We start from the raw sequence: 25,293 nt of genomic DNA, 5'->3' as shown, positions 1-25,293 counted from the left end.
GGAGAGCGATATTATGAAGTTTAACTCAATACGTATGTATAAAAGAGGCCTTAGATACTTTGTTTTGGTCTCATACTTCATATTTCAGTAGGTCAACGGAAATATAAGAATCGCAGCGTCCCTCCGAGAGAATAATTGTTTAATCTTCTATTCACGTGGCCTGCAGTACTTCATGTTGTTGTCAGCTACAGGTGCGGCCCTGGTATTATGAAGTTGCACCATTCAACATACTCTCGTCCTAGATACTGTAGGTAGTCATTTCTAAAGCTCCACTTGCTCTTTGGCTGTGTGTGTTTACAAAATGCACTCATAATTGTAGACAAGAAACAGTGTTTTAGTCATGTCTTAAACTAACACCATTTTCCCAGTCTGTCCTTGAAACAACCTGATTGTAGACTAATTAAAAGAGTGGGAAATTACAGACAGCAGAAAGGAGACCTGAAAGCTTTTAACGGTGCAACCAACACCCAATATCCTTCTTCCCTGCTTAGGGAGTGAACGTTATTTAAAATCTGACTTCTCTTCAGCAAAATATATTTTACCTAAAAAACAAAAACAAGTCACCCTCCCCTATACCCAAAATAATAATTCAAACATAAAGTGGATAGTAGAGAACATGCCTGCCGTTTACCATCTCTTCTTGGACACACCAGAGCCTTAGATATGCCGTTCTAGAAACTGTTCTTTGTCCTGTAAGCATTAGGCCTATAAGGCAATGCAGGATTCTTTTTATAGGGCACAGGGCTGCAGGCCAGACGGTTGTGGGTTCACAGACCACCATGGACAGGAGTTAGAGTAGAGGTGTAAAGATCTCCTTTATAGTAAAATAATTGCATGAATCTATCACAGTATTTGCAGGTCTGAGAAAAAAATAGCCTTTTATAAACCTCTCATGCAATTCTATGTCATTTTACATATTAGCAGGATCTTTTTTAATACCACACACATTACTGAAATTACAGATTAGGAATGGACAGAGAGATAGGCGTATGTGTTCATTTTATCATATTTCTCCAATGCCAAATCAACGAAACTGTCCCTGTTAGCAAATAATTAAATCTGAGACATAATTAGGAATCTGAGCATGGTACTTTAAAAAGTTAGGCCTACCTTTCCACCTCAGAGGGAGTAGGTCTACCTTTCCACCTCAGAGGGAGTAGGTCTACCTTTCCACCTCAGAGGGAGTAGGTCTACCTTTCCACCTCAGAGGGAGTAGGTCTACCTTTCCACCTCAGACGGAGTAGGTCTACCTTTCCACCTCAGAGGGAGTAGGTCTACCTTTCCACCTCAGAGGGAGTAGGTCTACCTTTCCACCTCAGAGGGAGTAGGTCTACCTTTCCACCTCAGACGGAGTAGGCCTACCTTTCCACCTCAGAGGGAGTAGGTCTACCTTTCCACCTCAGAGGGAGTAGGTCTACCTTTCCACCTCAGACGGAGTAGGTCTACCTTTCCACCTCAGAGGGAGTAGGTCTACCTTTCCACCTCAGAGGGAGTAGGTCTACCTTTCCACCTCAGACGGAGTAGGTCTACCTTTCCACCTCAGACGGAGTAGGTCTACCTTTCCACCTCAGACGGAGTAGGTCTACCTTTCCACCTCAGAGGGAGTAGGTCTACCTTTCCACCCCAGAGGGAGTAGGTCTACCTTTCCACCCCAGACGGAGTAGGTCTACCTTTCCACCTCAGACGGAGTAGGTCTACCTTTCCACCTCAGAGGGAGTAGGTCTACCTTTCCACCTCAGAGGGAGTAGGTCTACCTTTCCACCCCAGAGGGAGTAGGTCTACCTTTCCACCTCAGACGGAGTAGGTCTACCTTTCCACCTCAGAGGGAGTAGGTCTACCTTTCCACCCCAGAGGGAGTAGGTCTACCTTTCCACCCCAGAGGGAGTAGGTCTACCTTTCCACCCCAGAGGGAGTAGGTCTACCTTTCCACCCCAGAGGGAGTAGGTCTGCCTTTCCACCCCAGCGGGAGTAGGTCTACCTTTCCACCCCAGAGGGAGTAGGTCTACCTTTCCACCTCAGACGGAGTAGGCCTACCTTTCCACCCCAGAGGGAGTAGGTCTACCTTTCCACCCCAGAGGGAGTAGGCCTACCGACGCAGAAAAATGTAAGCTTTAACTGCTGGCTACTTTTCTTCCATGGCTTAACCCAGTGAGAGGAGGTCACAAGTGTTTCCCTAAAAGCTGTCTGGGTTTAAACATCTTCTATTGTACAGAAAGTGAATAGCTCAATCAATTGATAGTGACATAATTAGATTACTTCTCAAGCAAAGTACATTGTTGTCTCCCTGGCTATAGAAGGTTGTGAATGTCAAAGAAACTAAACAATGATATCTCCATATGCATCGGAGTCACATCTTTCCCGGGTATTTTACAACTTGTTTCTAGCATAAAGCATCGTTGACCAATGCGCTGTTATAGATCACTTTACATAATCAGATCTGTAAAAAAAATTCACCATCTTAAGCTGACAAGGGATAGGCCTGTGCTTTTTGTTGTGTTCTTCTGACCACTGTTCTAACAGTCATTGAAGTCATGATTCCACTACCATGTTTTTGAGCCAGGCCGTTTGTGCCAAAAGCTACAGGCACAGTACTCCCCTATTATCCTGAGCAGAATATTATCAAGTCTTGGGACTACTCAACTTTTTTTCTTGTGTCTCTTCTACTGAGTTGGGGAAAGCCAATATATTTGTGGTCGATGACAGTAGATAAGCTAAATATGGATATCTATAGACGGTTGTTTTTTATCATACAATATGTTTACAGATCTCGACAGATTTCTTTCTGCTGTTGCCTGAAACCAAGGTCCCCTTGTACTCCAATTAAGATACTTCACAACAAGCATTGTCTTGTGTTGCTTTCCTCTCCTCCTCTCCTCTCATCTCCTGTCTTCTCTAATGAATCAGGCATTGATACTTGAGAAAAAAGACAGTGTTTTTCAGTTTTACACCCTCTTCTCTGAATATTCCCTGCTTCGCTCTCTGAACAAATCCCATTTTGAAATCCCACTGTGGGTTCAACCTAGCTCCCCCTCCTCCAAACAGAACCACAGACGGTTGTGTTCGCGGGGGAGGGCATTGTGTTCCAGGAGGGCAGTGCCACATTACTGCCAATATAATGCCTGAAGAAGGTCCTCTATTTTGCTCTTCATCACTTTTGCATGTCTATCAAGGAACTCTGCAAGTAGACCATGGCCCAGTTCCATTTCAGTCCCTACTCCCTAGCCCCCATCCCTTCAGTCTTCACAAATCTGAAAAGACTGGACAGATATAAGTGAGTATTAGTTGAACCCATGAGTGAAATAACACAAACACTAGACACAGCTAATGCGAAACGTGAACCTTCTTAATGAGCTTTTTTCCTCACCTCAGTGTAGTGTGTGTAGTCCACTCGACAGTAGATGGCAGCATTTCATGCATTTTCTTTCATTTATTTGGACTCAGATTCCCATACCCCTCTCCATAATGATGGTGCCTAAATGCAATGGTTCCCTCTTCGATGCTGCCTTCTACTGGTCGCTGTGTTTATTGTAAGCTCTTTACAGTAAATCGGCTTCTCATAGCTATAACTCACAAGTACATCAGTGGAGGCTGCTGAGGGGAGGACGGCTCATAATAATGGCTGAAATGGAGTGAATGGGATGGCATCAAACACATGTTTTGGATACCATTCTATTCACTTCATTCCAGCCATTATTATGAGCCGTCCTCCCTTCAGTAGCCTCCACTGAAGTACATGGACAATTCATGGGCTACAAATCAATCAATTTAATCTGCTATTTATTGTCCCATTGCCAATCTCATCTTGTGAGGTGCTGTTGTAAATGATACTGTGTTCTCTGTTAGAGTAGGGGTGAAATATAAATACAGAACAAAGTAGCGTGCTGAGCTGTCTGTGTGAGGCTCTAGATGGCCTGGGAGTGCTGAGCTGTCTGTGTGAGGCTCTGGATGGCTGGGGTGTGCTGAACTGTCTGTGTGAGGCTCTGGGTGGCCTGGGAGTGCTGAGCTGTCTGTGTGAGGCTCTGGATGGCCTGGGAGTGCTGAGCTGTCTGTGTGAGGCTCTGGATGGCTGGGGCATGCTGAGCTGTCTGTGTGAGGCTCTGGATGGCTGGGGCGTGCTGAGCTGTCTGTGTGAGGCTCTGGATGGCCTGGGAGTGCTGAGCTGTCTGTGTGAGGCTCTGGATGGCCTGGGAGTGCTGAGCTGTCTGTGTGAGGCTCTGGGTGGCCTGGGAGTGCTGAGCTGTCTGTGTGAGGCTCTGGATGGCCTGGGAGTGCTGAGCTGTCTGTGTGAGGCTCTGGATGGCCTGGGAGTGCTGAGCTGTCTGTGTGAGGCTCTGGATGGCTGGGGCGTGCTGAGCTGTCTGTGTGAGGCTCTGGATGGCCTGGGAGTGCTGAGCTGTCTGTGTGAGGCTCTGGATGGCTGGGGCGTGCTGAGCTATCTGTGTGAGGCTCTGGATGGCCTGGGAGTGCTGAGCTGTCTGTGTGAGGCTCTGGATGGCTGGGGTGTGCTGAGCTGTCTATGTGAGGCTCTAGATGGCTGGGGTGTTAGAGAGTGTTGTGTTGGGTGACCCAACTTGGGTCCATACAGATGTGGTGGGGTTATTTAACAATGTGGGGTCCTGGCATGCTCTCACTGTAAATCCCCTTCCATAAACCTTAACTAATTATTTGGCAGATCTCTACAGTCCTCTTGTACTGTTTGCCAAGGACTAGAGGATGTGCGTGTGCGTGTGTGCTTGTGCATGTCCCTGACGGAAATGAGCTTTTAAACAGCAATTTGTTCTCTCAGCTCCATGGCAAAATGTGTAGATTTGCAGGAAATTACTTTTAAAACAGCAAAATGCCTTCTCGCCTGCCAAGATGGAGGCCTCTAAAATGTTCTTTCCCAGGCCCAATGTACTTTGCTTGAGAAGTAATCTTTTTGTGATAAGCTGGATACTTTTCATAATACTTCACTTGGATAGTTTGCCTCAATTACACACAAATAGGTCAGATCTGTCACCAGCAGAAAATGTAACAGTGATATGAACCCATTACAATATCCCAACCATTTTATGACAGTTAGACCACCCACTTTGGATTAATATAGCACAAATGAGGAGACAAATGCATCACACCACAGACACGTGCCGATTTCCTCTCTCTCTATATATCTCTTTTCTCTCCCCATTTAAACCCCCTAGCTAGGCAGTGTCAGTTCTTTAACCATGTAGACCCCTAGCTAGGCAGTGTCAGTTCTTTAACCATGTAGACCCCTAGCTAGGCAGTGTCAGTTCTTTAACAAAGTAGACCCCTAGCTAGGCAGTGACAGTTATTTAACCATGTAGACCCCTAGCTAGGCAGTGACAGTTCTTTAACCATGTAGACACCTAGCTAGGCAGTGTCAGTTATTTAACCATGTAGACCCCTAGCTAGGCAGTGTCAGTTCTTTAACCATGTAGACACCTAGCTAGGCAGTGTCAGTTCTTTAACCATGTAGACACCTAGCTAGGCAGTGTCAGTTCTTTAACCATGTAGACCCCTAGCTAGGCAGTGTCAGTTCTTTAACCATGTAGACCCCTAGCTAGGCAGTGTCAGTTCTTTAACCATGTAGACCCCTAGCTAGGCAGTGTCAGTTCTTTAACCATGTAGACCCCTAGCTAGGCAGTGTCAGTTCTTTAACCATGTAGACACCTAGCTAGGCAGTGACAGTTCTTTAACCATGTAGACCCCTAGCTAGGCAGTGACAGTTATTTAACCATGTAGACCCCTAGCTAGGCAGTGTCAGTTCTTTAACCATGTAGACCCCTAGCTAGGCAGTGTCAGTTCTTTAACCATGTAGACCCCTAGCTAGGCAGTGTCAGTTCTTTAACCATGTAGACCCCTAGCTAGGCAGTGTCAGTTCTTTAACCATGTAGACCCCTAGCTAGGCAGTGTCAGTTCTTTAACCATGTAGACCCCTAGCTAGGCAGTGACAGTTCTTTAACCATGTAGACCCCTAGCTAGGCAGTGTCAGTTCTTTAACCATGTAGACCCCTAGCTAGGCAGTGTCAGTTCTTTAACCATGTAGACCCCTAGCTAGGCAGTGACAGTTCTTTAACCATGTAGACCCCTAGCTAGGCAGTGACAGTTCTTTAACCATGTAGACACCTAGCTAGGCAGTGTCAGTTCTTTAACCATGTAGACCCCTAGCTAGGCAGTGTCAGTTCTTTAACCATGTAGACACCTAGCTAGGCAGTGACAGTTATTTAACCATGTAGACCCCTAGCTAGGCAGTGTCAGTTCTTTAACCATGTAGACACCTAGCTAGGCAGTGACAGTTCTTTCACCATGTAGACCCCTAGCTAGGCAGTGTCAGTTCTTTAACCATGTAGACCCCTAGCTAGGCAGTGACAGTTCTTTAACCATGTAGACACCTAGCTAGGCAGTGACAGTTCTTTAACCATGTAAACCCCCTAGCTAGGCAGTGACAGTTCTTTAACCATGTAGACACCTAGCTAGGCAGTGACAGTTCTTTAACCATGTAGACCCCTAGCTAGGCAGTGTCAGTTCTTTAACCATGTAGACACCTAGCTAGGCAGTGTCAGTTCTTTAACCATGTAGACACCTAGCTAGGCAGTGTCAGTTCTTTAACCATGTAGACACCTAGCTAGGCAGTGTCAGTTCTTTAACCATGTAGACACCTAGCTAGGCAGTGTCAGTTCTTTAACCATGAAGACCCCTAGCTAGGCAGTGACAGTTCTTTAACCATGTAGACCCCTAGCTAGGCAGTGACAGTTCTTTAACCATATAGACACCTAGCTAGGCAGTGACAGTTCTTTAACCATATAGACACCTAGCTAGGCAGTGTCAGTTCTTTAACCATATAGACACCTAGCTAGGCAGTGTCAGTTCTTTAACCATGAAGACCCCTAGCTAGGCAGTGACAGTTCTTTAACCATGTAGACCCCTAGCTAGGCAGTGACAGTTCTTTAACCATGTAGACCCCTAGCTAGGCAGTGTCAGTTCTTTAACCATGTAGACACCTAGCTAGGCAGTGTCAGTTCTTTAACCATGAAGACCCCTAGCTAGGCAGTGACAGTTCTTTAACCATGTAGACACCTAGCTAGGCAGTGACAGTTCTTTAACCATGTAGACCCCTAGCTAGGCAGTGACAGTTATTTAACCATGTAGACCTCTAACTAGGCAGTGACAGTTATTTAACCATGTAGACCCCTAGTTAGGCAGTGTCAGTTCTTTAACCATGTAGACACCTAGCTAGGCAGTGACAGTTCTTTAACCATGTAGACACCTAGCTAGGCAGTGACAGTTATTTAACCATGTAGACCCCTAGCTAGGCAGTGACAGTTCTTTCACCATGTAGACACCTAGCTAGGCAGTGTCAGTTCTTTAACCATGTAGACACCTAGCTAGGCAGTGACAGTTCTTTAACCATGTAGACCCCTAGCTAGGCAGTGTCAGTTCTTTAACCATGTAGACCCCTAGCTAGGCAGTGACAGTTCTTTAACCATATAGACCCCTAGCTAGGCAGTGACAGTTCTTTAACCATGTAGACCCCTAGCTAGGCAGTGACAGTTCTTTAACCATGTAGACCCCTAGCTAGGCAGTGACAGTTCTTTCACCATGTAGACCCCTAGCTAGGCAGTGACAGTTCTTTAACCATGAAGACCCCTAGCTAGGCAGTGACAGTTCTTTCACCATGTAGACCCCTAGCTAGGCAGTGACAGTTATTTAACCATGTAGACCCCTAGCTAGGCAGTGACAGTTCTTTAACCATGTAGACCCCTAGCTAGGCAGTGACAGTTCTTTCACCATGTAGACCCCTAGCTAGGCAGTGTCAGTTCTTTAACCATGTAGACCCCCTAGCTAGGCAGTGACAGTTCTTTAACCATGTAGACCCCTAGCTAGGCAGTGTCAGTTCTTTAACCATGTAGACCCCTAGCTAGGCAGTGACAGTTATTTAACCATGTAGACCCCTAGCTAGGCAGTGACAGTTCTTTAACCATGTAGACCCCTAGCTAGGCAGTGTCAGTTCTTTAACCATGTAGACCCCTAGCTAGGCAGTGTCAGTTCTTTAACCATATAGACACCTAGCTAGGCAGTGTCAGTTCTTTAACCATGTAGACCCCTAGCTAGGCAGTGACAGTTATTTAACCATGTAGACCCCTAGCTAGGCAGTGACAGTTCTTTAACCATGTAGACCCCTAGCTAGGCAGTGACAGTTCTTTAACCATGTAGACCCCTAGCTAGGCAGTGACAGTTCTTTAACCATGTAGACCCCTAGCTAGGCAGTGACAGTTCTTTAACCATGTAGACACCTAGCTAGGCAGTGACAGTTCTTTAACCATGTAGACCCCTAGCTAGGCAGTGACAGTTCTTTAACCATGTAGACCCCTAGCTAGGCAGTGACAGTTCTTTAACCATATAGACACCTAGCTAGGCAGTGTCAGTTCTTTAACCATGTAGACCCCTAGCTAGGCAGTGTCAGTTCTTTAACCATGTAGACACCTAGCTAGGCAGTGTCAGTTCTTTAACCATGTAGACCCCTAGCTAGGCAGTGTCAGTTCTTTAACCATGTATACCCCTAGCTAGGCAGTGACAGTTCTTTAACCATGTAGACACCTAGCTAGGCAGTGACAGTTCTTTAACCATGTAGACACCTAGCTAGGCAGTGACAGTTCTTTAACCATATAGACCCCTAGCTAGGCAGTGTCAGTTCTTTAACCATGTAGACCCCTAGCTAGGCAGTGTCAGTTCTTTAACCATGTAGACCCCTAGCTAGGCAGTGACAGTTCTTTAACCATGTAGACCCCTAGCTAGGCAGTGACAGTTCTTTAACCATGTAGACACCTAGCTAGGCAGTGTCAGTTATTTAACCATGTAGACCCCTAGCTAGGCAGTGTCAGTTCTTTAACCATGTAGACCCCTAGCTAGGCAGTGACAGTTCTTTCACCATGTAGACCCCTAGTTAGGCAGTGTCAGTTCTTTAACCATGTAGACCCCTAGCTAGGCAGTGTCAGTTCTTTAACCATGTAGACCCCTAGCTAGGCAGTGACAGTTCTTTAACCATGTAGAACCCCTAGCTAGGCAGTGACAGTTCTTTAACCATGTAGAACCCCTAGCTAGGCAGTGCCAGTCTACCTGTCTGATGAGGAAGACATTCAGTGTGTCCATCCTGGTCTCAGTGGTTCCCTCCTGTCCCTCTCACCAACACACAGTGTCTTTGAGACAGGACCACCTGGTTGGCTCTGTGGTTATTGATCATGTTTCTCTCCCTTTGTTGTGTTTTGGCCAGTTTCACTATTCACACAGTACAAACACTCACATAGTCCTGACTGGACCATTTCCCTCCATCTACACATATGCATTCACACATGACTATAAGAATACTCAGAGTGTGTGTGTGTGTGTGTGTGTGTGTGTGTGTGTGTGTGTGTGTGTGTGTGTGTGTGTGTGTGTGTGTGTGTGTGTGTGTGTGTGTGTGTGTGTGTGTGTGAGTTACATTTACATTTACATTTAAGTCATTTAGCAGACGCTCTTATCCAGAGCGACTTACAAATTGGTGCATTCACCTTATAATAACCACTTTACAATAGTGCATCTAAATCTTGTAAGGGGGGGTTAGAAGGATTACTTTATCCTATCCCAGGTATTCCTTAAAGAGGTGGGGTTTCAGGTGTCTCCGGTAGGTGGTGATTGACTCCGCTGTCCTGGCGTCATGAGGGAGCTTGTTCCACCATTGGGGTGCCAGAGCAGCGAACAGTTTAGACTGGGCTGATGCAGGTGTGCCTAATCTGTCAAACGGTGTAGTGGTCTACCAGCTGCTTCTGCGCATCACCTCTCACTACTCTTAGTCGCTGAACCATGATACTCCAGTTTGTTTATTCTACCTGGAACTAAAAAGGGTTATTCCAAGGGCTCTCCTATGGGGACAGCTGAAGAACCCTCTTAGGTTTTAGATAGCAAAAACAATTCTAAGAGTGCAGCAATGTTTGTTATGTAGTTTTACCCTTCTCTCTGTGCTCTAGATACAGAATAAAGCTCAATGTCATGGAAGATGTTTGGACTGTGAGCAGGTTGTTGGGTAGCATCCAGCCATTTTAGCTGCTGTGACTTCATAAGGAAGGTATTCACTCCTCCGTTCCATGGATGATTTACCCTGAGAGGAGAGGGTTACCTGGGCACCATGTCAAGGGAGGGAGGGAGGGAGGGAGGGTGGGTGGAGAGAGAGACAACTTTGGTGTCCATCTTGGGAATGAATTAAGCTGGATTTTGTAAACGCTATTGAACAATTTGAATGTGGTTTACTGGTAAGTGGAATAGAACAGAACGATTGTATTATGCCAATCAGATTGAGAAACTTCTCTGGGCTTACTTTTGAGCCAATAAATCAACATATTTTTGACTCCATTGGAAATGAACAGTGTGAAAACCCAAGACCGGTGGAGAGAGGCCCATGTCACACTGGCAAGCCAGAAGAACTTCCATTGAATTACCATTTAAAACCAGTCCAACTGAACCATAACAACCTACAGTTATCATCACACCAGTTCAAACCAGTCCAACTGAACCATAACAACCTACAGTTATCATCACACCAGTTCAAACCAGTCCAACTGAACCATAACAACCTACAGTTATCATCACACCAGTTCAAACCAGTCCAACTGAACCATAACAACCTACAGTTATCATCACACCAGTTCAAACCAGTCCAACTGAACCATAACAACCTACAGTTATCATCACACCAGTTCAAACCAGTCCAACTGAACCATAACAACCTACAGTTATCATCACACCAGTTCAAACCAGTTCAACTGTACCATAACAACCTACAGTTATCATCACACCAGTTCAAACCAGTCCAACTGAACCATAACAACCTACAGTTATCATCACACCAGTTCAAACCAGTCCAACTGAACCATAACAACCTACAGTTATCATCACACCAGTTCAAACCAGTTCAACTGTACCATAACAACCTACAGTTATCATCACACCAGTTCAAACCAGTCCAACTGAACCATAACAACCTACAGTTATCATCACACCAGTTCAAACCAGTCCAACTGAACCATAACAACCTACAGTTATCATCACACCAGTTCAAACCAGTCCAACTGAACCATAACAACCTACAGTTATCATCACACCAGTTCAAACCAGTCCAACTGTACCATAACAACCTACAGTTATCATCACACCAGTTCAAACCAGTCCAACTGAACCATAACAACCTACAGTTATCATCACACCACTTCAAACCAGTCCAACTGAACCATAACAACACAGTTATCATCACACCAGTTCAAACCAGTCCAACTGAACCATAACAACCTACAGTTATCATCACACCAGTTCAAACCAGTCCAACTTACAGTAATTACATGAGTATGCTCATGCGGAATGACGTGTGTGTGTGTGTGTGTGTGTGTGTGTGTGTGTGTGTGTGTGTGTGTGTGTGTGTGTGTGTGTGTGTGTGTGTGTGTGTGTGTGTGTGTGTGTGTAACTTTTCCAGCAGAATGAGATATCAGTGCTTCTCTTGTGGTCCATCAGTCGTGTGGTTGGGGTGCATTAGGGGTGCATTGGGGGTTTAGGAGGGGTGTAGCAGGGTTGTGGGAGGTCTGTCTGTGTGAGTAGGAATGTGCAACAGCTGGATAGTGAAGGCGGACAGGGACGGGGGAACGTGGGCATCAGGGGCACCCTGGACTGAGCCAGGCTGTGGGAACCATGGACCTGGGCAATTACTGGAAGTTTTTCTCAGATGAGGCAATGGGCTGGCCGTTTGGCCCCTGGGGGCCGAGAGCTTAAAACATCTATTGAATCAGATACGCTCCTCCTGAACCTATCCGCTCTCAGCTGTTCTCCCTCGTTTTGATCTTCCCTCGCTCTTTCTCCTGAACCTATCCGCTCTCAGCTGTTCTCCCTCGTTTTGTTCTTCCCTCGCTCTTTCTCCTGAACCTATCCGCTCTCAGCTGTTCTCCCTCGTTTTGATCTTCCCTCGCTCTTTCTCCTGAACCTATCCGCTCTCAGCTGTTCTCCCTCGTTTTGTTCTTCCCTCGCTCTTTCTCCTGAACCTATCCGCTCTCAGCTGTTCTCCCTCGTTTTGTTCTTCCCTCGCTCTTTCTCCTGAACCTATCCGCTCTCAGCTGTTCTCCCTCGTTTTGTTCTTCCCTCGCTCTTTCTCCTGAACCTATCCGCTCTCAGCTGTTCTCCCTCGTTTTGTTCTTCCCTCGCTCTTACTCTCTCTCACTCACTCTCACTCACTCACTCACTCACTCACTCACTCACTCACTCACTCACTCACTCACTCACTCACTCACTCACTCACTCACTCACTCACTCACTCACTCACTCACTCACTCACTCACTCACTCACTCACTCACTCACTCACTCACACAGCTGTAAAATAATGAATGACCTCAAAAGTATGGCCAATTATGTAATATATTTTTACAAGAGCTGTGAGTAGGTGATGGAGTTCACCAACCTATTCACATTTGTAATGGTAATGGTGGCTATATGTACCCAGTGAAAGGGCCTCCCTCTCTGTCTCTGTTTCTGTCTCTCTGTCTCCCCCTTCAGTCCCTTTTCAGCCCATGGGGAGTATTAGGGTTGTATGAGTCAAACCTTCCACTAGAAAGTTCTTCTCACAATACCGCTAACTTGATTGATAGTTCATTAACTGTAACACACTTTCTGACTGGAGTAGTGTTCCGTAGACAATGAGGAGTAATCACAACATTATTCTTGGAGCTGTGGACTCTTTTTATTTTATTTTGGGAACATTGATTGAACTGCTTCATTTGAATATCAACCAGTCAGCAGAGACTGTTTAGTGTTCCTATCAAACAACCCAGAGATTTTCCTTCTATGGAGGGAGTGTGTGTGGTGTGTGCGTGTGGTGTGTCTTCTGTCTTCTGTCTGTGTGTGTGTGTCAGTGTGCATGTTCTCTTCATTGAGGACTGTGTGTCTGAGGGGACCCACTCATCAACCTAGCAACAGGTGGGAGGGGCCAGAATGTGAGGGAGAAATTCAGATTTACCAATGAAGCCCCTCTCCAGCACAGTAACCCCGCCTCCGTGTGTGTGTGTGTGTGTGTGTGTGTGTGTGTGTGTGTGTGTGTGTGTGTGTGTGTGTGTGTGTGTGTGTGTGATGATTCTGTAGTGGGCCGGTGCATGGAGTGAAACAGTGAGCTGTGCTAGAGGGGGGGGTCAGTGTGTGTGTGTGCATGCTAACAGTGTGTCTTATGGACAGAGGGGGCTTGAGTGACTGTTGACTAGCCGGCTAGTAGGCGGAGGAACAGTAAGAACACAGACAGAACTCCGTGCTTGTTGGATCCAGTATTTGTTGTGGAATCTATACTCTCAGACCAGGAGGTTCTGGGTGACGGTGGGTTGAAGGAGTGGGATGTCTAAGATGACGTTGTGGTTGGGCCTTCTCCTGGCTCTCAGCGCAGGTCGTCTGGATGCTTGGTTCTGGAACAAGGACCCTGATCCTACTACCCAAGCCCCAACGAAGGCTCCGCCGCTGGGCAAGGCAGGAGGACAGCCAAAGAGAGGTGAGGAGAACCTGGCAGGGGTTGGGGCTGAAATCATCAACGTAGCTGATGGGATCCGTAAGTTTGTGCAGACGTGGGACGCGACCCCAACCACTTGGACTGACGGAGGAGTGGCGACCCCTACCACACAGACGGTTAATAAGGAGGAGTCTGGGTCTGGGGAAGGATCTGGGTCTAAGGAAGGATCTGGGTCTGGGGAAGGGGAAGGATCTGGGTCTAAGGAAGGATCTGGGTCTAAGGAAGGGTCTGGGGAAGGATCTGGGTCTAAGGAAGGATCTGGGTCTGGGGAAGGATCTGGGTCTAAGGAAGGATCTGGGTCTGGGGAAGGATCTGGGTCTAAGGAAGGATCTGGGTCTGGGGAAGGATCTGGGTCTAAGGAAGGATCTGGGTCTGGGGAAGGATCTGGGTCTGGGTCTAAGGAAGGATCTGGGTCTGAGACGGGTTCAGGATCAGGGTCTGGTTCAGCATCTGGTGTAGGGTCTGGGTTTGGATTGGGGGCTGAGTCTGGTGTAGGTTCAGGAACCGGCTTGGGTTCAGGGTCAGGGCTTGGAGAAAGGGAAAGCTTGGTTCTCCCCACTAACATAACAGGGATGGTGGAGGGTGACCTCACAGGGGTTGAAGGGGTGAAACAGGGCGAACCAAAGACCAACCTCTCTGACATCACTTCTCATGACCACAATGGAACCTGCCACCTCGTGCCCTCTGATTGGCCGATCTGCATATCAAGGGGGTCGAAGCATTTCTCGCTGCCCAACTTCCTGAACCACACCTCTGTGGAGGAGGTGGGCGTGGCTCTGAGAGAGTGGGCGTGGCTGGCCAAGGCGGGGTGCCACCATGGAGCTGAATGGTTCCTCTGCCTCCTCCTGGTGCCCAGGTGCCCGCTGCCTGGCCAGGTGCTCGCCAAGGTTCCCCTTCTGCCCTGCTGCAGCTTCTGCCAAGTCCTGCAAGACAGCTGCTGGCCAGCCCTGGATGACGGGCGACTTCCTGTAGAGTGTAATTCGCTGCCCGACAGGGATCAGGAGGCGGGGTTGCGGTGTCCGCCATGCGTGTCTGTTAGTAATCGTAAAGGTAAAACCGCGGGTTAGAATGTATCCTGTTTGGAGATACATTTTGAATCCGGTTGTCTGGTCATGACAGCTGTGTGTGTGTGTGTGTGTGTGTGTGTGTGTGTGTGTGTGTGTGTGTGTGTGTGTGTGTGTGTGTGTGTGTGCATGTGCATGTGTGTTTAACACACCTTTGTGAAGCAGCATAGACACGCGTTATCCTCACATTTGAGCGACTTCAAAATGCTTGACTTTCAGTCAGGGACTGCTGATGATTGTACCTTGTTTTGGGGTCAATCATACTCCACTGCACGTGCTCAGAAGTGTGACATGAACACAAGCATGACTGACCGCCACTATAGACCACCAACCTGGGAGCATTTGCATGTTGTGTATGAATGTTAACGTTAATAATAATGTTTTGTCTGCATAGAGTGGAGACAACCCATGAAATATACATGAAGCATAGGACAAAATCATGCTACAGTGTTGTTTTCCGACAGTGGAAAATTATTTTCCTGCATTCTTCCCAATGCAGCGTTTATGAGTGTTCAGATATGCTCGTACTGTAGGGTGGACTTGTGATTCGTGTGATGCAGTAAAGAAGCATATGGAGAAGTGGAAAATGCACACTGTTCTCCAGGGTTCGGCCCCACAAAGGGACAGGAAGACTTCTACAAGCTCTCCCTCGGCTTTAGCTCGGCAGGCTATGGCAGCTCAATCATTCCCTGCTGAGTATGCATGGGAGAATTGATTGTCTGAGTTCAGTCACAGCACATAAAACGCATCAAGCCATATTTATCACACAGCTGTTTCCCCATGGGGATTTGTAAGTGCTCAGGTTTCTTAGCATGTTATTGAAAACGTTTTTAATTGTCCGTGTTAACTTTATTTTTACCAAGTAGGGTAGGAGTTTAGATAAAGTTGAAAAGTTATCATAAACCATAGTCCTATAAAATAGGGGTTAGGCTGTAAAGCCACTATTTTTGGAAGGCGCCTTTTGAAAGAAATGCATAGCAGTGTAGCAGGATACATATATGTCACTGTTTTCCTTTAGTTGTAATACATGACAAAATAGGTCAATATGAGACATGATAGAAAGACTGTTTCCTAATATTGGCTGTACTCATTTCATCGTAGTTTGCATTCGTCGTGTTTTTGCCCGACAAGATAAATTACTTCAGCACATGTTCATTTGTGATTTACTTGGTGCTTCTGTTTGCCAAGCAAAGCTATGGAACAGCATCGTGCTTGTCAGCATGTCGTTCTCTTCTGGGGTGCATTCCTAGACTTGTACACACACACACACACACACACACACACACACACACACACACACACACACACACACACACACACACACACACACACACACACACACACACACACACACACAGTGCACTCTTTCCTTTGTTTACTTGAGTTCACTTGTCATTTGAGATGGGAGTTTAAATGGAAAGTCCCTGTTTTGTTGTGGAGTTGACGTTAGTCTGTTTTGTGGGGACTGTCCCTTAGGCCTCTCTACCACTGTTGTGCCTTTTTATATTCCAATATCCTGTTTTTACTGAGTTCACTAAGTTTGTCCTATCAGCATGAGAGGTGGAGGTGGATGAAGGGATGCATGGGTTGATGGATAGGCTGATGATGGACCTATAGGTAGAAGGATGGAAACAAACAATTACAAACAGCCATCTTAAGATTTGACTCAACTATCTGGCTGAAGATGGTCAACCATCTTGTCTTTGTCAATCTACAAAGCATTTTCACGCCACTATCTGTACCAATGGAATTCGGCTTGGTGGGCGACAATCAATCTGAACCTTATCGAGATTTGCCAGCTTCCTTTCATTGCCATCTTTATATTACACAGCTTCCATACTGTATTGTAGTATTTTCTGGACTCAATCAATGTCTGAAATCAGTGAGCATGAGGATTGGAATGTAGAATGTTTCTGGGAGTATTGGATGATGCCTTCTCAGCAGAGCAGACCACTGCAGTCTGAACAATGGATTCATCTCATCCACACTGGTGCTGTTATGGACAGTATGGGGTGCGTGGCTGGGGATGGTAGATTCATGGAAAATGATCTGCTCTGGGGAAGAGTGTGGCGATTGTGCCCTCTGGTTTGGGAGAAAGGGTGAGGGTGTCTTTGCGTGCCCCCTTCCAACAAGGAGCTGTCTGATTCGGACCAGACCGGGGTACTGAATCTCCACGAGGGGTCATGGGTCGCACCCACATTTTTACACAGTCTGTCAGTGACAGTTGGATGTAAAGGGTCGAAATGAGTCAATGAAACATCCAGTCATCCATGTGAAGAAGAGTAAAGAGCAAAACAAAGAGAAAGAGAGAGTCGTTTGTGTCGGGGATTTACCAGTTCATTACATGTGAAGGTTCACGTTGGTTCACTGGGAAACAAGTGGGTGGTATGGCGTTCTTGTTGCCCGCGTTGATGTTATCATGCAGTGGATCATGTTTCGTCATAAACAAGTCTTGATTTCTGTCATATCTGTTATGTAGATGGTTATTCTAGGTATGTAGGTAGACAAACCATTGCTCTACAGTATACCAACTCAGATCACTGCAGACAGTTGAATTCCCAGAGGATTCCAAGTATGGGTAAAATCTCTGAAAGATGGGCCCTTGCCAGAGAAAACCTAGCAGCTGTGGCGCCAAATGTTATGTTATGTATGACCAATCCAACCATTAGCTTGAATAGCAGAATGGGGCTGATTTTCAGCCAATTGAGCCAATGTAGGTTGGATTTAGTGATGTCATCTTTGTGGAGTGCTCTACTTTCTTGTTTCCTGTTCCACCATCAGTCATCTTTAACTGACCAAACCTGGGGTTTGGCCAAATATGGATTAAGGGCTGACCTGGGAACAGTAGAAATGCCATAGATGTCACAGCTGTGTTGCCTCACTCTGAAGTGTTAACTGATGGGCTTTCAGTTCTGGCACTGCTCCCCCTTTCTGTAGCTCTCCAGGTCCAGTTGGTCTGGTCCCCTGGGATGTGTCACAGCTGGAGAGGATGGACCGTTTAGACTTTCTAACAGGTGGGTCCTTGGAGAGGATGGAAAGTGGAGTTAGATGCTGTATATCTCAAACACCAGCTGACATCTGTCTGTTTCTGGTACAGTAAGATCAGTGTTTCACATTACAGCCTGTTCCAATGGTCTTTGATGGGCTAGTCACCACTTGTAACAAGCAATGCAAGTTAGCACCAATAAACAATGATGATGGTTTCACTTTTAGTGGTATCCAATTGGTAGTTACAGTCTAGTCCCATTGCTGCAACTCCCGTACGGACTCGGGAGAGGTGAAGGTCAGAAGCCGTGCGTCCTCTGAAACACAACCCTGCCAAGGGTTGCTTCTTGACACGATGCCTGCTTAACCCGGAAGCCAGCCGCAACAATGTGTCGGAGGAAACACCATGCACCTGGCGACCGTGTCAGTGTGCACTGTGCCCGGCCTGCCACAGGAGTCGCTAGTGCGCGATGGTACAAGGACATCCCTGCCGGCCAAACCCTCCCCTAACCCGGACGACACTGGGCCAATTGTGCACCGCCCCATGGGTCTCCCGGTCTCGGCTGGCTGCGACAGAGCCTGGACTCAAACCAGGATCTCTAGTGGCACAGCTAGCCTTAGACCACTGCGCCTCTCGGGAGGCCCCCGGCTACTTACATTATTGTAATTAAAGTACATTCTTATGTCTGTACAGTAGTTTTTGGCACTGTCATCTTGGACCCTGGAGTTTTCAATAAACAGTTGTTTGGTGTTCGGCCTCTGGGTCTCTCTGATGCATCATTAAATTAGGAAAATAGTTTTCTGTTGCTCTTTGCACACAGTTAGTAGGCCTTCTCATTTTCCCAAACAATTACTTATTACAGTTTTCAGACGAAGAGAACAGCACCATTTCTTCAGCACGGTCTCGAGGCAATGAAGACTTTTACAACAAGGTAGCGTTCTTTTAACTGTTTTTATTGTTCACTGTGACATACCTAAGTTTATATAAAATAGAGTGAAACCCAGACATGAGGTAACTAGACGGACTGTAGTTGAGTCAATGTTTGGGTTGCTGGACATTTTAGGTACGCCCTCTTGGCTTGTTATAAGAGGAACAGAAGTGAAGAGGAGAGGATGAAGATAGGATAGAGAGGCAAGGGGATAAAATTATGTTATACAGTACATACGGAAATTATTCAGGCCCCTTGACTTTTTCCACATTTTGTCACATTACAGACTTATTCTGAAATGGATAAAATAATTCCCCCAACCCCCTCGTCAATCTACACATATTACCCCATAATGACAATGCAAAAACAGGTTTTAATTTTTTTTGCAAAAAAACTCAACAGACACACATTATTTACATAAGTATTCAGACCCTTTGCTATGAGAGTCATCCTGTTTCCATTGATCATCCTTGAGATGTTTCTACAACTTGATTGGAGTCCACCTGTGGTAAATTTCAATTGATTGTACATGATCTATATAAGGTCCCACAGTTGACAGTGCATGGTCAGAGCAAAAACCAAGCCATGAAGTCGAAGGAGTTGTCCGTAGAGCTCCGAGACAGGATTGTGTCGAGGCACAGATCTAGGGAAGGGAACCAAAACATTTCTGCAGCATTGAAGGTCCCCAAGAACACAGTGGCCTCCATTATTCTGAGCAATCGGGGGAGAAGGGCGTTGGTCAGGGAGGTGACAAAGAACCCGATGGTCACTCTGACAGAGCTGCAGAGTTCCTCTATGGAGATAGGAGAACCTACCAGAAGGACAACCCTCTCTGCAGCACTCCACCAATCAGGCCTTTATGGTAGAGTGGCCAGACGGAAACCACTCCTCTGTAAAAGGCAAGACAGCCTAATGACTCTCAGACCATGAGAAACAAGATTCTCTGGTCTGATGGAAACCAAGATTAAACTCTTTGGCCTAAATGCCAAGCGTCATGTCTGGAGGAAACCTGGCACCATCCCTACGGTGAAGCATGGTGGTAGCAGCATCATGCTGTGGGGATGTTTTTCAGCGGCAGAGACTGGGAGACTAGTCAGGATCGAGGGAAAGATGAACGGAGCAAAGTACAGAGAGATCCTTGATCAAAACCTGCTCCAGAGCACTCAGGACCTCAGACTGGGGCGAAGGTTCACCTTCCAGAAAGACAACGATCCTAAGCACACAGCCAAGACAACGCAGAAGAGTTTTCAGGAAGGGTCTCAGAATGTCCTTGAGTGGCCCAGCCAGAGCCCAGACTTGAACCCAATCGAACATCTCTGGAGAGACCTGAAAATAGCGGTGCAGCGACGCTCCCCATCCAACCTGACAGAGCTTGAGAGGCTCTTAAGAGAAAAATGGGAGAAACTCCCCAAATACAGGTGTGCCAAGCTTGTAGCGTCATACCCAAGAAGACTTGAGGCTGTAATCGAGTAAAGGGTATGAATACTTATGTAAATGTCATATTTTTTAAAAATTTTTTAATACATTTGCTAAAATGTCTAAACCTTTTTAGACACAAGTCATTCTGGGGTATTGTGTGTAGATTGATGAGGGAAACATTTTTTTAAATCTATTTTAGAATAAGGCTGTAACGTAACAAAATGTTGAAAAAGTCAAGGGGTCTGAATACTTTCTGAATGCACTGTATATACAGCTAAATATATGAAATTTCAACATTGACATAAATGTAACTGTTTATTTTATTCACTAAGGAAGATTGATTCATTCTCAGTGTAATGTATTGTTATGGATATGAATGACTGCAGGTTGGTGTATGTATTCATTGGCAAGCAGGATTTTTGTAGCTACAAGATATCTCACGTTTTTTCTAGATTGTATTCGTATAGTGCTTTCCATCATGTCTAAAAGTACTTCATACCGTAACTCACCCTCATCCACTAGCACCTACCTGGGTGATACAACATGGCAGCCATTTTGTGCCTTACAGAAACCACCCACCACACATCAGCTCCAACTAGTTTTCTCAATGTATGTGTTGCACGCAAACCTTCCTCCTGGACATATTAAATGATTAGTCATGGTCTGAGAGCCAGTCGTTAGCCCTCGTCCCGAGCCACTTCAGCATGTTTAGACTGGCAGGCCTGTTGTGCTGGGCTCTGGGCCCAGACACTGGGTACTGTACTTAACAAAGCTTATTGGATTCCCACATGGCCCACTTTCACATGCATAGACACACACACACACACACACACACACACACACACACACACACACACACACACACACACACACACACACACACACACACATCCTAGTTTTGTTTTGGATTCTTTAGTTTGTGCATGACATTCTACGGTCAGTGCATGCATTGTTTAGGCCACTCACTTCACAAAATGATGCTGCCATGTTACTCCAAATATGGAAGTTCACGATATAGCAGGTGACATACAGAGATCAGGTGACTATCAGGTGAATAAGCTCAGCTGACAGACATACAGTGCATTCAGTATTCAGACCCCTTCACTTTTTCCACATTACAATCTTATTCTAAAATTGATTAAATTGTTTATTTTCCTCATCAATCTACACACAATACCCCATAATGACAAAGCAAGAACAGGTTTTTAGATTTTTTTTGCATATTTAAAATGTGCACTGTAGGCCATGGATTCCCCAATCTGGGGGACGTGGGAATATATTCCCTATTGGGATGGGACATCTGCAGTACGTAATCGACAGGATATTCCCTTAATCTATGTCTGACTGGGAATCCCTGGAATGCTGTAAGGTTCCCTATTACTGCAGTGCTGTGGAACGTCTCTGAGCATTGCCAGGATAGCGTGAAGGATCAGACCAGTGTGGAGAATCATGGAATAATGTCAGATTGGGAACAGGGAAGAGAAGCTGCCTGCCTGGCCAGCCACCCTGATCCCATGTGGCTCAGCTGCTAAATGACTGAAATGAAATGTGATCCTGGCTTGTGGTGGTGGTGTTCCCATGTTCTCCTCTGTCAACAGGCCATCTGCCTGCATGGGATTGGGAATCCCCATTCAATGCAGTGCAACTCAGTCCCAGTTGATTTTGTATAGTGCAGTACAAGTGAGTGAGTCAATGGATTCTCTATTATGACATCCATGTTGGCTAAACATGGCTGATATGTAACTGGCAATACTTTCTGACAGCTATAGTGGATACATTCCATATTCCTCTTTTGTTCTGCCTCTCTTATCTATCTTTTTCATTATCGTTCCTTGTTATGTTCGGTAGACAGAAATCAGTTACTCCCTGAGGCTCTTTTGTGACTCGGGTTAGTGTTGGGTTAGTGTCTGCGGTAGTGTTGGGTTAGTGTCTGCAGTAGTGTTAGGTTAGTGTCTGCGGTAGTGTTGCGGTAGTGTTGGGTTAGTGTCTGCGGTAGTGTTGGATTAGTGTCTGCGGTAGTGTTGGGTTAGTGTCTGCAGTAGTGTTGGGTTAGTGTCTGCGGTAGTGTTGCTGTAGTGTTGGGTTAGTGTCTGCGGTAGTGTTGGGTTAGTGTCTGCGGTAGTGTTGGGTTAGTGTCTGCGGTAGTGTTGGGTTAGTGTCTGCAGTAGTGTTGGGTTAGTGTCTGCAATGTGTTGGGGTAGTGTTGGGTTAGTGTCTGCGGTAGTGTTGGGTTAGTGTCTGCGGTAATGTTGGGTTAGTGTCTGCGGTAGTGTTGGGTTAGTGTCTGCAGTAGTGTTGGGTTAGTGTCTGCAGTAGTGTTGGGTTAGAGTCTGCAGTAGTGTTGGGTTAGTGTCTGCAGTAGTGTTGGGTTAGTGTCTGCAGTAGTGTTGGGGTAGTGTCTGCGGTAGTGTTGGGTTAGTGTCTGCGGTAGTGTTGGGGTAGTGTCTGCGGTAGTGTTGGGTTAGTGTCTGCGGTAGTGTTGGGTTAGTGTCTGCAGTAGTATTGGGTTAGTGCCTACGGTAGTGATGGGTTAGTGTCTGCAGTAGTGTTGGGTTAGTGTCTACGGTAGTGTTGGGTTAGTGTCTGCGGTAGTGTTGGGTTAGTGTCTGTGGTAGTGTTGCGGTAGTGTTGGGTTAGTGTCTGCGGTAGTGTTGGGTTAGTGCCTACGGTAGTGTTGGGTTAGTGTCTGCAGTAGTGTTGGGGTAGTGTCTGCGGTAGTGTTGGGTTAGTGTCTGCGGTAGTGTTGCGGTAGTGTTGGGTTAGTGTCTTCGGTAGTGTTGGGTTAGTGCCTACGGTAGTGTTGGGTTAGTGTCTGCAGTAGTGTTGGGGTAGTGTCTGCGGTAGTGTTGGGTTAGTGTCTGCGGTAGTGTCTGCAGTAGTGTTGGGTTAGTGTCTGCGGTAGTGTTGGGTTAGTGCCTACGGTAGGGGTTAGTGTCTGCAGTAGTGTTGGGGTAGTGTCTGCAGTAGTGTTGGGTTAGTGTCTGCGGTAGTGTTGGGGTAGTGTCTGCGGTAGTGTTGGGTTAGTGTCTGCGGTAGTGTTGGGTTAGTGTCTGCAGTAGTATTGGGTTAGTGCCTACGGTAGTGTTGGGTTAGTGTCTGCAGTAGTGTTGGGTTAGTGTCTACGGTAGTGTTGCGGTAGTGTTGGGTTAGTGTCTGCGGTAGTGTTGGGTTAGTGTCTGTGGTAGTGTTGCGGTAGTGTTGGGTTAGTGTCTGCGGTAGTGTTGGGTTAGTGCCTACGGTAGTGTTGGGTTAGTGTCTGCAGTAGTGTTGGGGTAGTGTCTGCGGTAGTGATGGGTTAGTGTCTGCGGTAGTGTTGCGGTAGTGTTGGGTTAGTGTCTTCGGTAGTGTTGGGTTAGTGCCTACGGTAGTGTTGGGTTAGTGTCTGCAGTAGTGTTGGGGTAGTGTCTGCGGTAGTGTTGGGTTAGTGTCTGCGGTAGTGTCTGCAGTAGTGTTGGGTTAGTGTCTGCGGTAGTGTTGGGTTAGTGCCTACGGTAGGGGTTAGTGTCTGCAGTAGTGTTGGGGTAGTGTCTGCAGTAGTGTTGGGTTAGTGTCTGCGGTAGTGTTGGCTTAGTGTCTGCGGTAGTGTTTGCTTAGTGTCTGCAGTAGTGTTGGGTTAGTGTCTGCAGTAGTGTTGGCTTAGTGTCTGCGGTAGTGTTGGGTTAGTGTCTGCGGTAGTGTTGGGTTAGTGCCTACGGTAGTGTTGGGTTAGTGTCTGCAGTAGTGTTGGGTTAGTGTCTGCGGTAGTGTTGGGTTAGTGTCTGCGGTAGTGTTGCGGTAGTGTTGGGTTAGTGTCTGCGGTAGTGTTGGGGTAGTGTTGGGTTAGTGTCTGCGGTAGTGTTGGCTTAGTGTCTGCGGTAGTGTTGCGGTAGTGTTGGGTTAGTGTCTGCGGTAGTGTTGGCTTAGTGTCTGCGGTAGTGTTGGGTTAGTGTCTGCAGTAGTGTTGGGTTAGTGTCTGCAGTAGTGTTGGGTTAGTGTCTGCGGTAGTGTTGCGGTAGTGTTGGGTTACTGTCTGCAGTAGTGTTGGGGTAGTGTCTGTGGTAGTGTTGGGTTAGTGTCTGCGGTAGTGTTGCGGTAGTGTTGGGTTAGTGTCTGTGGTAGTGTTGGCTTAGTGTCTGCGGTAGTGTTGGGTTAGTGTCTGCGGTAGTGTTGGGTTAGTGTCTGCAGTAGTGTTGGCTTAGTGTCTGCAGTAGTGTTGGGGTAGTGTCTGCGGTAGTGTTGGGTTAGTGTCTGCGGTAGTGTTGGGGTAGTGTCTGCGGTAGTGTTGGGTTAGTGTCTGCGGTAGTGTTGGGTTAGTGTCTGCAGTAGTATTGGGTTAGTGCCTACGGTAGTGATGGGTTAGTGTCTGCAGTAGTGTTGTTAGTTCTCGGTAGTGTGGTAGTTCTGCGGTAGTGTTGGGTTAGTGCCTACGGTAGTGTTGGGTTAGTGTCTGCAGTAGTGTTGGGGTAGTGTCTGCGGTAGTGTTGGGTTAGTGTCTGCGGTAGTGTTGCGGTAGTGTTGGGTTAGTGTCTTCGGTAGTGTTGGGTTAGTGCCTACGGTAGTGTTGGGTTAGTGTCTGCAGTAGTGTTGGGGTAGTGTCTGCGGTAGTGTTGGGTTAGTGTCTGCGGTAGTGTCTGCAGTAGTGTTGGGTTAGTGTCTGCGGTAGTGTTGGGTTAGTGCCTACGGTAGGGGTTAGTGTCTGCAGTAGTGTTGGGGTAGTGTCTGCAGTAGTGTTGGGTTAGTGTCTGCGGTAGTGTTGGGGTAGTGTCTGCGGTAGTGTTGGGTTAGTGTCTGCGGTAGTGTTGGGTTAGTGTCTGCAGTAGTATTGGGTTAGTGCCTACGGTAGTGTTGGGTTAGTGTCTGCAGTAGTGTTGGGTTAGTGTCTACGGTAGTGTTGCGGTAGTGTTGGGTTAGTGTCTGCGGTAGTGTTGGGTTAGTGTCTGTGGTAGTGTTGCGGTAGTGTTGGGTTAGTGTCTGCAGTAGTGTTGGGGTAGTGTCTGCGGTAGTGTTGGGTTAGTGTCTGCGGTAGTGTTGCGGTAGTGTTGGGTTAGTGTCTTCGGTAGTGTTGGGTTAGTGCCTACGGTAGTGTTGGGTTAGTGTCTGCAGTAGTGTTGGGGTAGTGTCTGCGGTAGTGTTGGGTTAGTGTCTGCGGTAGTGTCTGCAGTAGTGTTGGGTTAGTGTCTGCGGTAGTGTTGGGTTAGTGCCTACGGTAGGGGTTAGTGTCTGCAGTAGTGTTGGGGTAGTGTCTGCAGTAGTTTTGGGTTAGTGTCTGCGGTAGTGTTGGCTTAGTGTCTGCGGTAGTGTTTGCTTAGTGTCTGCAGTAGTGTTGGGTTAGTGTCTGCAGTAGTGTTGGCTTAG

At 46.8% G+C, this 25,293-nt stretch overlaps 1 protein-coding gene across 5 annotated transcripts in view; it reads left to right on the top strand.

Annotated features, from left to right (window-relative positions):
- The window catches only part of LOC106593309 (collagen alpha-1(XVIII) chain), an 81,677-nt gene that overhangs the window by 13,046 nt on the left and 43,338 nt on the right, over positions 1–25,293 (top strand). For 3 of the 5 annotated variants that reach the window (XM_045699106.1, XM_045699107.1, XM_045699105.1), the window contains exon 1: positions 13,198–14,612. The exons of 1 other annotated variant lie outside the window; for it this stretch is intronic. In XM_045699106.1, coding sequence (XP_045555062.1) covers positions 13,394–14,612 — 1,219 coding nt within the window. In that variant the 5' untranslated portion in view covers positions 13,198–13,393. Of the gene's footprint in view, positions 1–13,197; positions 14,613–25,293 lie in introns of those variants that run through there. One more of the 5 variants, XM_045699108.1, reaches the window with a different exon arrangement.

The sequence above is a fragment of the Salmo salar genome, chromosome ssa17 (genome assembly GCF_905237065.1).
Source record: "Salmo salar chromosome ssa17, Ssal_v3.1, whole genome shotgun sequence".
NCBI classification, from domain to species: Eukaryota; Metazoa; Chordata; class Actinopteri; order Salmoniformes; family Salmonidae; genus Salmo; species Salmo salar.
This window is presented reverse-complemented; position numbering and strand designations above follow the sequence as displayed.